Here is a 13,558-nt window from a genome sequence, read left to right as displayed (position 1 = left end):
CTCCTCCAAAAAGGTCAAGGAGTTTTTCTAGAGAGAGAACTAGAGTATTAGAGAGGCACTTGTGATACTCACAACATGATTCTGCTGTTAACATACAATTTGAGATGTTGCTGTCCAGATGATCCTTGTAGCTAATTCATGGATCACCCTCTCCTCATACTCTCCTAGTCTATTTTTAGTATCTATTCTTTATTTTATTTCCTATTGAAATAATTCCAATAAACCTTCCTTTCCCATCTCACATATTTGTAAGATGCCCTCACTGCTCTGTTTTTGTTTTTCTATGTGGCTCCCCAGCTCCATTAAACCACCTAGTTTCTATTCTTTCCTCCTTATCACACTTTTGCACTGTTGTTTTTATGCCTTCCCTTTGAGATCCATCATGTGACTTTGAATCCGCTTACTGCAGGTATACTGTTTTAAAGAGTCTTGTCATGACTTCTGAACATTATTCTAGAATAATTTTTATTTTTCCTACATGTCCAACTAACTAGGAGAAAAAGATTAGTGCTTTTTAATTGCAGGCACAAGTCTGTATCGGACCAGCCATACTGAAGGTAGCATTGGCTTACACAAGAGACAAGAAACAATGACTCAGGTAAGACCCACTCTACTCTATTCTTTAGTAATTCAAAGGCTTATATCACTGCCTTCAGCACCAACAGCAGCAGAGTCCAGCCTCTTTGGTTTCCATTTGTCAATATTCTAATTTTTTTTTTTTACGATCCATAACATACATTGACAACTCCAGAACATGCTAAACTGAAAATTTTCCTTTGCTAATAAATATTGGGACCACAATGTTTGGACATTGAATTAGATTTTTAATTATAAGGCAGAAATGATACTGAAAATTGGTATAAGCAAGTGCCATCCTTTCAATCAGGAATGTTAGTTTCTTGATGGTTCAGCATATGTGTCTTACATATCTCAGTGCTAGCTAGTGATACACAGTCTGGAATGACAGAAAGCTTTGGTTAATAATATCGATTGCAGAATAATTATGATGGTCACAATAAAGAGTTTCTAGCTTCTTTTATCTTTCTCTTATTTTCTCCCCATCCCTTGTCTCTTCATCTCAATTACTATGATTATCTAACATGTCTGTCTATTTCTTCAACCACATTATCCATCTTCTAAGATTTTCTTGAGTTTTCTTTGATCTTTCTCTTCCCGTCTCTAACACTTTAATTTCCTCCCTTCAATCCTTTCCCATATACACACTCCACTTACCTGATCACATCTCTTGAGCCTCTTCACATAACAGAGCTAAACCAGTTCCCAAGGAGGGGACTATATAGTGAGTCTCTCAGAGTCACCAGACAACAGTAATCTTGATTACTGAAGTACACTAGATAAAAACAAAAGTGATGAGATCAATATGAAATGTTCTCTCAAAGCAGCTCAGACATAACTTAACACACTGCTTTCAGGCTCAAACAAACCCCATCCATCAAAGCTGGGAGCAAAGGCCTGGCCCTGGAGGCTGCTTGTAATAGGTGTGCACAGAAACAGCCTGCTTGTGTCAGATAACTACATCCATTTCTCTTCCCCTAGCCCTGGGCTACAGATTATCAGCCAAAGAAGCTCCCTAAATGTCAGAGATTAATTAGGACAGGGTAGAAAAGGTAATCGCTCTCTTCTATGATGCTAATATACCTTTTGTCTGACAAGTTCTAATATCTCATCAACAATTCCCTTGTCCTTCCTCTTATACAGGAGCCCTTCCTGAGAAGCTATAACAGTTGAGTCATGCTTGCTTTCTATTTAGCTTCTAAGTATAAGCAACTTAATATTTAATGAGTACAGAAACTACACTATACTTTTTAAATATATTGTTATATGCATTTGTAATCAACCCAGTGAATTTAGTGGTAGTCTTCATTTTGTCACAGCTGAGGGAAATAAAGACCAAAGAGTGTTTGAGTATCTTTATCTAAGAGCTAGCACATTACAGAGCTGGAATTTAAGTGTATGTCTTATTGTAAAGTTCTGGAACTTACTCAATTAGCTACAGTTTGGTGATATTTTATTTGTGCTGAAATGTGGTGATATTTTATTTGTGCTTTAATTAATAAAGCTTGCCTGGAGATGGGGGGAGCCAGCTATTTTAAGTAAACAAGAAGTCAGGCAGCACATGCCCTTAATCCTATCACTTAGCAAGCAGGATCTCTGTGTGTTCAAGGCCACACCAGGGAACAAAGCCAAACTTGGTGACACACACCTTTAACCCTAGTACCAACCATAGAGGCCTGGAGGTCTGTACAGACAGACAGAAAGTGACAAATCTGTGTAGAAAGAGGAAGTGAGGTAGCTGGGCTAAGATGGGCCAACGAGAGGACAGAACAGAAGGCAATAAGTATGTGGGGAGACAGGAAGCAACTCGCATTTGGAAGCTGCAGAGTTGGTGAGGTAAGGTTGGCTGGTGGCTTTCCCTGTTTCCCTGACCTCTAAGGCTTTCACCCCTATATTTGTTTCTGTGTTTTTTTATTTAATAAGACCATTTAGAAATTCAGCTACAGGAAGGCACCCTCTTCAGTAAACTGCTTTATCCACATCATTTCATTCTCAACCCATCCTATAGACCTCCTGATTCCAGCTGCAAGAGCGTGTTTAATTTAAACCTTATCTTGGCTAGGATTCAGTTTCTATAGCTTATACTAAATTAATAATCTTTATAATAGCTGATTTTCCCTGGATTTGGCCTCTTTTAAACATTTTCATAGCCATGTTTTCATAGTCTCTTGCATGATAAATACATAATAAAAGGGCTTATCATAATAAGTAATAATTTCGTGTATTACATATTAAGAAAAGTTTCTATTTTATGCAAATACATTATTTCCCACAGATACTAAGGTTTCAAAGAAAATTTAAAATATTGAGTCTAGAAAAGATAGGAAATATAAAAAAAAATCTGTCTTAATAAAGTAGCAGCCTTCTTACATACAAATTACCAATGACCTGATGAAATCAGGGAAACAATGCCTTTCACAATAGCCTCAAATAATATAAAATATTTTGGGGTAACTCTAACCAAACAAATGAAAGACTTGCATGATAAAACAAAAATTCAAGCCTTTGAAGAAAGTAATTAAAGAGAATATCAGAAGATGGGAAGACCTCCCATGCCCATGAATCAGTAGGATTAACCTAATAAAATTATTTCTACCTAAAACAATCTATAAATTCAACGCAATTCCCATCAAAAGTCCAAAACAATTCTTCACATATCTTAAAAAGACAATTCTCAACTTCATCTAGAAACACAGAAAAATACAGGATAGCAAAACAATCCTGAATAAAAGACCTGATGACACTATTACCATCACCAACTTGCACTAAGGAGCTATAGTAATAAAAAGATCATAGCATTGACATAGAAACAGACACATCTATTGATGGACTTGATTTGAAGACCCAGAAATAAATGCACATGAATATGAAAACCTGATTTTTTTATAAAGAAGCCAAAAACACACACTAGAAAAAAGACAGTATCTTCAACAAATGGTATTGATAAAACTGGATGGCTGCACATAAAGGAATGAAAATAGGTCCATTCTTATCACCTTTCACAGAACTCAACTCCAAATGAATCAAAGACCTCAACATAAAACCAGATACACTGAACCTGATAAAAGAGAAAGTGGGGAATAGCCTTGAATTCATTGACACAGGAAGAGACTTTCTGAACTAAACACTGTTAGCACAGACACTAAGATTGTGATGGGTATTGTGTTCCCTGAAATATTGTGTGTTCCCCGAAATAAACATATGTGGGGTCAGAGAACAGACGGCCACTAGAGCAAAGCCAAAAATGGTGGCTAGAAAATGGGAAGAGTAAGCCATAACAGAAGTTGGGCGGTGGTGGTGCACACCTTTAATCCCAGCACTTGGGAGGCAGAGCTAGCCGGATCTCTGAGTTTAAGGCCACTTTAGAAACAGCTAAGCATGGTGACCCACGCCTTTAATCCCAGAAACCCAACCTTTAATCCCAGAGAGTGGGGGCAGAAAGAGAAAGGTATATAAGGCGTGAGGACCAGGAACTAAAGGAGGTAAGCATGTAGTTAGTTAAGCATTTTGACTGGATAAGCGTTCAGGCTTTGGAGCACCACAGTTAAGCTGAGATTCATGTGGAGGAGGACTCAGAAGCTTCCAGCCTGAGGAAAAAGGATCACCTGAGGAACTAGCAAGGTGAGATAGCTGTGGCTTGTTCTGTGTCTCTGATCTTCTAGCAATCACCCCAATAAATGGCCTCAGGTTTGAGTTTCATTAATAAGAACACTTAAGATTCATGCTACAGGCACTAAGATCAACAATTAATAAATGGGACCTCATGAAGCAGAAAAGCTTCTACAAGGCAAAGGACACTATCATTTGTTCAAAGTGGCAGCCTACAGAATGGAAAACTATTTTTACCAACTACACATCCAATAGAAAGCTAATGTCCATAATTTGTAAAGAACTCAAGAAGTAGTTCTTTATAGATAAATAGATATAAAAAATAACCAAATTAAAAAGTGTGGTTCAAGTCTTAGCAGAATCCTCAAAAGAAGAAACTCAAATGACTGAGAAACACTTAAAGTGATGATCAAGATCCTTAGTTATCAAGGAAATGAAAATCAAAACTACCTGGACCAGCCTGGACTGAATACCAGGTTGAGCTGAATTCCCAGGGAGTCCTTGCCCTTGAGGAGATGGGAATGCGGGGGAGAGACTGGGGGGAAAGGCGGGGTCAGGGGCTGGAGGGGGGAGGACACAGGAACCCATGACTGATATGTAAAATTAAATTAAATTTAAAAAAACTACTTTGAGATTTCATCTTACACCTGTCAGAATGGCTAAGATCAGTAAAACAATTGACATCTCATGCTGCCAATGATGTGAAGTAAGGGAAACAATTGTCCATTGTTGAAGGAAGTGCAAACTTGTACAGCTCCTATGGAAATCAAAGTGGCAGTTCCTTGGGAAAATAGAACTCAATCTACCTCAATACCCAGCTATACCACTCTTAGACATATACCCAAAGGAAACTTCATCCTACCACAGAGACATTTGCTCAACTATGTTCATTATAGTTCTATTCATAATACCCTGAAATTGGAAACAACCCAGATGCCCCTCAAGAGATGAATAGATAAATAAAAAGTGATATATTTATACAAATGGAGTATTACTCAGCCATTAAAAAAATGAAATCACAAAATTCACTGGTAAATAGATGGAACTTACAGAGTTATTGTCACCTATGCTTGTCACCTCTATAATTATGTTAGTTAGGTTATCCAGATTTATAAATACATAGGTCAGATGGACAGGTAATCTTCAAACACTTCATGGACCTAGAGAATATGGCATTTAAATAATTTAGAATTCTGTTGACGTAAGACACAATTGCTCCTGGCAGCACCAATTTGATCCCGAGAGAATGTTGGGCTTCTAAGACATTTCCATTTGGAAGTTTGTCTTCTTGGCACAAAATAGCCTACTGGGCAAAGAACTGCCCTTGCCTCAACTGCTGACAGTACAAATGCTGTCCTTTCTGGACAAGCGGGACACAATGAAAGCGACCACCATACTTTGCCAAGACAGGGTAAGATGGTCTTTCAGAATTCCTGCTTCTGAAATGGTCTGTCAGATACTCTAGGCCTGTAGCCAATTTGAATGCACCAACGATACTGAGAAACGTTGGGTGACTGTCCAGGCTGCTAGCTGTCTCTGTCTACTCTTGCAAGACTCCCGAAAGTTGCTTGCATCCTTCTCCCATTTCTCAGGTATTATTACATTCCTTCTCAGGTCTTTGATGAGGTTGGAGATTAGCAGTTATAGTTACAACTTAGTATATATACATATATAATATCTTAGATAGAATATATTATGTATTAGACTCAAGTTCTTTAGGATAGGATACCTTTTGGAATGATCTTTGTAACATGCCACCTACCCATGCCCTAGACTTCCCTGGATTTTAATATGTGTTTTTTGCTTGACATTGTTTGCACTTATTGTAATTCCAACTTATCTAAGTCATTATCCCTCATTACTCCTGGACAATATTTGATAACCATCTCTTTGTGTATAGTCTTGTATTAGGTTAGAACTTCCTTATTTAGACAAAAGGGGGAGATGTAGTAGATAGCCATCCCAGCATTGGCCTGGAAGTTCCAACCTCCATTGAGGCTTCAGTAATGATCATGCCCACAAGGTGGGGCAGAGGAGGGAGGGGAAGACCGAGGAGCAGGAGGAGGTGGCTCTCTTGGTTCCGGGACGCCAGACGCTGGAAGTGGACCGAGCAGAGTTCTCCAGAGAACACCGCAGGACTACCCTATACCTTTGCCAGACCCTGCAACCTACCCCTTCATTTGTAAGTTACCCCACAAAATAAACCTCCCTTTTAACTATGTGGAGTGGCCTTAATAATTTCACCAATACTTTACCATTCATGTTTATGGCAGTCAGTCTCCTTTAGTCTTCATACAAAGAAATAAAATATTTTGGTTCAGAATCTTGAGGTGGCTGAAACACAAGAGGAATGTTTTCTTAGGAAACCCAAGAAACAATGATCAAAATACATTTTCTTATAATTTAAAATAAGATGTCTTAGAGAAAACTAATCTACATTGTATTGCAACTCTCAGTTGTTAATGCAATAGACATATCAGACAAGTGCAAGAAACTAGTAAGGAACTATGGAGGGATTTCAAGGTAAAGTAGATAGACAGTAAGTGGTATAAAGAGGAAGAAGGGTAATAATGTGAGAGGCAGGGTTAATTTTAATAGGGGATAGAAGGATAGAGTAAGATATAGTCCTGGTAAGGAAAACTAACACTAAAGACCTTCAAAAAGGCCATATGAAAATCTACTACTATAGAAGATTCCTTCAATACACACACACACACACACACACACACACACACACACACACACACATACACATATGGATTTAAATAGAGTTATCCTTATCCTGTCATGGGGGAGTAATGCTTTTCCCAGACACTATAGTGTATTAAAATCTAGGGCCAGGTATGGGTTACATATTTTGCAATTAGTCAGTGGAATCTCATAGACCACCCAAACATTACAAGCCAGTAACATTGCTCTTGGTTGCTCTTCAGAACTTGACAGTAAGTCTATATTGCTGAATAAATCACATACTTGGGCCATTGGACATGGAGAGACCAATCTGCTGCTTACCTTGAAACTTCATCCATATTGAGTGGTTTTCTATGCACATCACCAGGCAAGAAAAACATCAACAATCTTATTTAACTGCAAATTCTGTGACCTACAAAAATGACTTGGCTGCAGCTTAGACTACTAGCAATAGTGGAGAGGGTGCCTGAACTGGCTTACCCCAGTAATCAGATTGGTGAACACCCTAACTGTCATCATAGAGCCTTTCTCCAGTAACTGATGGAAGCAGATGCAGAGATCCACAGCCAAACACCAGCATGATCTCCAGGAGTCCAGTCGAAGAGAGAGAAGAGGGATTCTATGAGCAAGGGGCATCAAGATCATGATGGGGAAACCTAGAGAGACAACCAAACCAAACTAGTGGGAACTCATGAAATTTAGACCAACACCTGTGGAGCCTCCAAGGGACTGGACTAAGCCTTATGCATAGCAAGACAGATGTGTGACTTGATCTGCTTAAGGGGCCCCTGGCAGTAGGATCAGAATCCATCCCTGGTGCATGAGCAGGCCTTTTGGAGCCCACTTCTATGATGGGACACCTCACACAGTCTTGAGGCAGGAGGAGGTGCTTGGACCTGCCTCTATTGAATGTACCTCCCCATGGGAGGCCTTACCTTCTTGGAGGGAAGAGGAGGTGGGTTGGGAGGGGGAGGCTGGAGGGGCAGAAGGGGGAAAGGGGAGTCTTTGGCATGTAAAATGAATAAAAATTTTTCTTCATTAAAAAAAAAAATGACTGGGCTGACAAGATATGTCCACTAGTACCACAGTGGCATGAGGGTTGGGAATAACCAATCTTGTTGAATTTAAAACCAATTCCACAAGACAGAACCTTTATCTGGTACACAAAAAAAAAAAAATAAAACTAAAATTAAAAAGACACCTAAGGCTATTTGATCATAGGCCCCAAGGGAGAACCTAGTACTATTATTCTGATTAATGGACATAGTGCTAAGTGTCACCTAAATTCTTGTGTTTATATCCATAGTCTAGTGAGTATATCACCCAATTCTCACCAGAGAAAATTCTTTTTTGTAATCAATACAGATTCCTGACTCTGACAAGTGAAACAGGTAAGCTAACAATAGTTGCTTCCTCAGCTCCTTCAAATCCAATCCCCCATTTCCATCCCTACTTCTGCAGCAGACAGCCAACTGTGGCCACCTTCTTCCCCTACTCCCATCTCCAGTGGACCCTGCAGGGCACCCTCTCCTACCCTCTGTCCTCCTCCTACTTGCTTTATCCAAGTCCCCAACTCCTGAAGACATTCCCTGGGAACCCACAGGCTACTTTAGCAAGGGAAGTAGATAGGCAAACTGCAGATTTTCATCTCTCCTTCCCTTCCTCAAAGTCCAATATCACAGTCTCATCCTGAGCTCTATAGAAGACCTTCTACTCTGGTTTCTCCTTACTCTCTGCTCCATAACCAGGGCAATAAGTAGATCCTGGTGTAACACCTTGCTTTGCTCCCTACTGTAAACATGCTGGGCACAGCACCAGATGATGTCCATTCCTAAGTTCAGAAACTCTGTTCCTAAGCTGCCAAACCCAGAAAACATTTTACCTAGAATCTCCAATGGCCACACCAATCAAGATCCCAGAAGAATTTCCTATCAGGCAACACACACCTAATACTCTTGAGAACCAGAGAGGAAACTGAAATCAAAGAACAAAACACTCACCCAACAAAAGCAAGACCAGATATCAGCACCTAGATGTAACCAGAAGATAGAGCCTTCTGTCCCAAACACCCTATTATACCCAAGTGTTGCTTCCCAAATTACCACTCAGAGGCTTATATTAGTTCTAAATGTCTGGCCATTGGCTTGGCTTGTTACTATCTATCTCTTACATTTAAAGTAACCCATATTTCTTATATGTGCTTTGCCATGTGTTTGTGGCTTGTTAGTTCATTTTCTACATGTCTTGCTTCCTTGGCAGCTGCCTGGCATCTTCCCTAACTCTGCCCATCTTCATCTCAATCTTCAGTTTGATTATACTGCCTAATCTTATTCTGCCTCATCATTGGCCAAATGGCTTTTATATTCAAACAATGAGAGCAACACATAATCATAGCATACAGAAGGATATCCCATAGCACCTTGAATTACATTTTCCAATTGCCAAATGCTTAGACACTAGCATAAAAACACAATCAAAAACAGCTAGGACAAATAATTGGTGTTATAGACCAATTTCCCTTATGAACATAGATGCAAAAATTCTCAAAGACACACTTGCAAACTGAATCCAAGAATACATCAAAAAGGTCTTCTATCATGGACAAGTAGGCTTTATCCCAGAAATGCAGGGATGATTCAACACACATAAATCAATAAATGTAATCCAACATATAAACAAACTTAAAGAAGAAACCACATGATCATTTCATTAGACCAGAAAAGACCCTTGACAAAAATCCCACACCTCTTTATGATAAAAGTCCTGGAGATATTAAAGATAAAAGGGACATACCTTAGAGAAAGCCCATAGAAATCTCAAACTAAATAGAGTTAAACTCAAAGCAATTCCACTAAAATCAGGAACAAGACAAGGTTGTCTATTCTCTCCATACTAATTCAATATAGTACTTGAAGTCTTAGCTAGAGTATTAAGACAGTTGAAGGAGATCAAGAGTATATAAATTGGAAAGAAGAAAGTGAAAATATATTTATTTTCAGATGTTATGGTAATATACATATGTAACCCTAAAATTCCACTACAGAACTCTTAGAGTTGAAAAACACTTTCAGCAAAGTAGCTGAATACAAAATTAACTCATAGAAATCTGTAGACTTCCTATATATAATGATAAATGGACTGAAAAAGAAATCAAGGAGACAACAACACCTTTCACAAGAGCCTCAAATATTATAAAATATCTTGGGGGAAACTCTAACTGACCAAGTGAGATATTTATGAATTACATGATAAAAAAAAAAACTTCGTATCTTTGAAGAAAGTTGAAGAAGATATCAGAAGATAGAAAGATCTTCCGTGCTCATGGATTAGCCATCCTACCAAAAGCAATCTATACATTCAATACAATAAGCATCAGAATTTCAATACAGTTCTTCATAGATCTTGAAAGGTCAATTTTCAGCTTCATATGGAAAAACAAAGAGTACAGATAGCTAAAACAATCTCAAACAGTAAAAGAATTGCTGGCAGTTTCAGCTTTCCCAATGTCAAGTTATACTCCAATGCTATAATAATAAAATCAGCATGATATTGGCACAAAAACAGACATTTTGATTGACGGAATTGAGTTGAAGACCTAGACATAGGTCCACATACCTATGGACACCTGATTTTTTATAAAGAAGCCATAAATAAACACTAGAGAAAATATCATCTTCAACAAATGGTGTTGGTCAAACTGGATCACTGCATGTAGAAGAATGCAAATAGAGCCATACTTAACACTCTGCACAAAAACTCATCTCCAAATGGATCAGATACATCAACATAAACCAGATACACTGAATCTGATAGAAGAGAAAATGGGGAATATTCTTGAACTCATTGATACCACAGACTTTCTGAACAGAACAGTTAGCACAGCACTAAAATCAACAGATAATAAATGGGACCTAAGGAAACTGAGAAGCTTCTGCAAAGCAAAGGACATAATCATTTGGACAGAGCAGCAGTCTAGAGAATGGGAAAAGATGTTCAGCAACTCCATAATCTATAGAGAACTAATACCAAAATATATAAAGAAACCAAGAAACTAGACACCTTGTCTGTGATAATCAAGCTTCTTTTAATAACTTCTTCCTTTTCATTCCAAGTTTACAACCTTTCAAACACTCTTCACTCAGAACAATCCTGAACATGCTTATTATTCAACATGTGCAATGCAATCTTTATTCAAAATATTCTATATATATATATATATATATAACAAAATATACATATTCAAAATATTGAAAATATACATCACAACTCACCTTCAAATGAACTCTGTCAACAATGACACTCAATATTCTTAAGAAAGTCTGTATAGCTGGGTCTTGGCCTACAAAATCAATCATTCTGTGGCTTTTTTTTTTCTTGGAATTAATGCCTAACTCTCTCCTTGATAGACATGCCATGATTCTCAGATGAGCTAACATGTAAAATTATCTAACACTGTGTCTGTTACTTAGTAGTCTATAAATGAAGGTTCTTATCTTCCTTGGTGTTCAACAGTCTTTAACAATTCCTACTTTTTAGATAGTACTTTATAGCTCAAAAATAGCTCTCATAATGGCTTTTTTTAATTTGTTTTTTAATTTAGTTCATAATCATTGTAGATACCAAGAAGTGTTTCCATTTTCAAAACTTAAAACTATGTCTAAAGAAAAATAATGTAACACCTAGTGTCATTCAGCTCCCATCTGGAACAGCTAAAGTCACCCAAAAGTGTTTGATCCCAAGTTGTACAATAGAACCGTACTTTGATTTACATTTATGTTCTTAATAATAAAATCTGGCCATTTTTCTGTCTTAAAATTGTTTTAATAGAGTGTTGTTCCTTTTCTTTTATTATATAATAAATACAGTTTTTTCTCATCTACTATATTCATTCAGGCAACCTCTAACAGAAATACATTAAATTCTAATGTTAAATAAAATAAATTACATTAACTATACCTTAAAAGACACAAAATCTTGTCTTATTTTTGACCAATGAAGTTGTTTCCAAAATAGAGTTAGTAATATTCCCTGCTTTCATATAGTATATAATAAATCTTAAGTAAATGTTTACAGAGAAATACAGCTTATGTATATATAAGTCATGCGTCCTGTATTAAGAAAAGGACAATTTGGCACAGCAAAATTAAGTGTCTATTTTCTGAGCAGAAAAATATGACTTTTCACAATTCAACTCAAACAGAAAACTTTAAAAAATAAACATTTTATTTTCATAGTCATATCTGAGTTTTTACAGAACTGTTTATCAAACTGGTAAGTATTAACCCTCTGTAGTAGTAATTTTGGTTCGAACAAATATCTGAATAATCTTTTTTCGTATTTCCTTGGTCTTCACAGTATAAACTATAGGGTTTAGCACAGGGGGGACAAGAAGGTAGGCGTTCGCCATAAGGGCATGAGTCAGAGGTGACAAGTGCTTTCCAAAGCGATGGATGACTGATACCCCAATCAATGGCACATAGAAGATAAGTACAGCACAGATGTGTGAAACACAAGTGTTGAGAGCCTTCAGCCGGCCCTCCCCAGATGCAATAGCCATCACCGTGCGGAGTATGAACACATAGGAGAAGAGGATAGAGAGGGAGTCAGAACCCTTGGTGAAAATGACGGCTATAAGGCCATAGAGACTGTTGACACGGGTGCTGGCACAGGCAAGGCGCATCACATCTTGATGGAGGCAGAAGGAGTGGGAAAGGATGTTGGAGTGATAAAAAGGGAGCCTCTTGATGAGGAAAGGTACAGGGAAGACTACACAGACTGCTCTTGACAAGATGAGTATCCCTATTTTACAGACCACACCATTGGTTAAAATGGTGCCGTATCTGAGAGGGTTCCAGATCGCTATAACACGATCAATGGCCATTGCGACTAGCACTCCTGACTCGATGGCTGAGAATGTGTGAATGAAGTACATCTGAATAAGACAACCATCAAAGCTTATAAATTTATAGTTAAACCAGAATATGCCAAGCATAGAGGGCAGAGTACAAAGGGTGAGTCCCATATCCGCAAATGCCAACATACACAGAAAGTAGTACATAGGAATGTGCAGAGATGATTCAGATTTGATTGTAGAGATGATAATACCATTACCAAAGAGTGCAATGACATATATAGCACCCAGTGGGAATGCCATCCAATAATACTTCTGCTCAAGTCCAGGGATTCCAGTTAAAACAAAGTATAGATGCTGGAATTGGGAGTGGTTATGATCTGCCATGAAGTCAATATGATATAGGCATGGAGCGGAATCTTTGGGAATCCTGGTGTCTTCCTAAAACGACAATGGTAGGGTTTATTAGTGTGTGACAATCTGCCTTCCCCAGTAGTACAGCCATTGTATTTCCTCGTGAGTGTGTATGTGGAATCACTGAAATTACCACTCTAAGGAAGATCCTGGCCGAAGACATTTATAATGGTCCAGGGGAAATGACACACTTGGTACACATCAGCTACAGTTAGCTTAAAGAACACAGTGTACTACAAATCTAAGAAGCAAAAATCTCCCCTTTCCTATCCTTTCTTCCTCATCAATATCCTATATGTTGACAAATCAGCAGCTGAGGAGGTAAAACAACCTCCTTGAAAATCTTTCAACCTTAAGACATAGTTTTCTTTTAATTGATTAGATTCAAGATTATTAAGAAGCTGAGAAGCACACATC

General features: G+C 38.0%; 1 protein-coding gene across 1 annotated transcript; it reads right to left on the bottom strand.

The window, feature by feature from the left end:
- Positions 1-12,154: 12,154 nt before the first annotated feature.
- Positions 12,155-13,114, bottom strand: LOC118581631 (olfactory receptor 51H1-like). Its single transcript, XM_036184003.1, has one exon. The coding sequence runs from the start codon at positions 13,112-13,114 to the stop codon at positions 12,155-12,157; it is 960 nt and encodes a 319-aa protein (XP_036039896.1).
- Positions 13,115-13,558: the final 444 nt, after the last annotated feature.

The sequence above is a fragment of the Onychomys torridus genome, chromosome 1, assembly GCF_903995425.1.
Source record: "Onychomys torridus chromosome 1, mOncTor1.1, whole genome shotgun sequence".
Classification (NCBI taxonomy): Eukaryota; Metazoa; Chordata; class Mammalia; order Rodentia; family Cricetidae; genus Onychomys; species Onychomys torridus.
The sequence above is the reverse complement of the archived record's forward strand: the minus strand, read 5'-3'. Positions and strand labels throughout refer to the sequence as shown.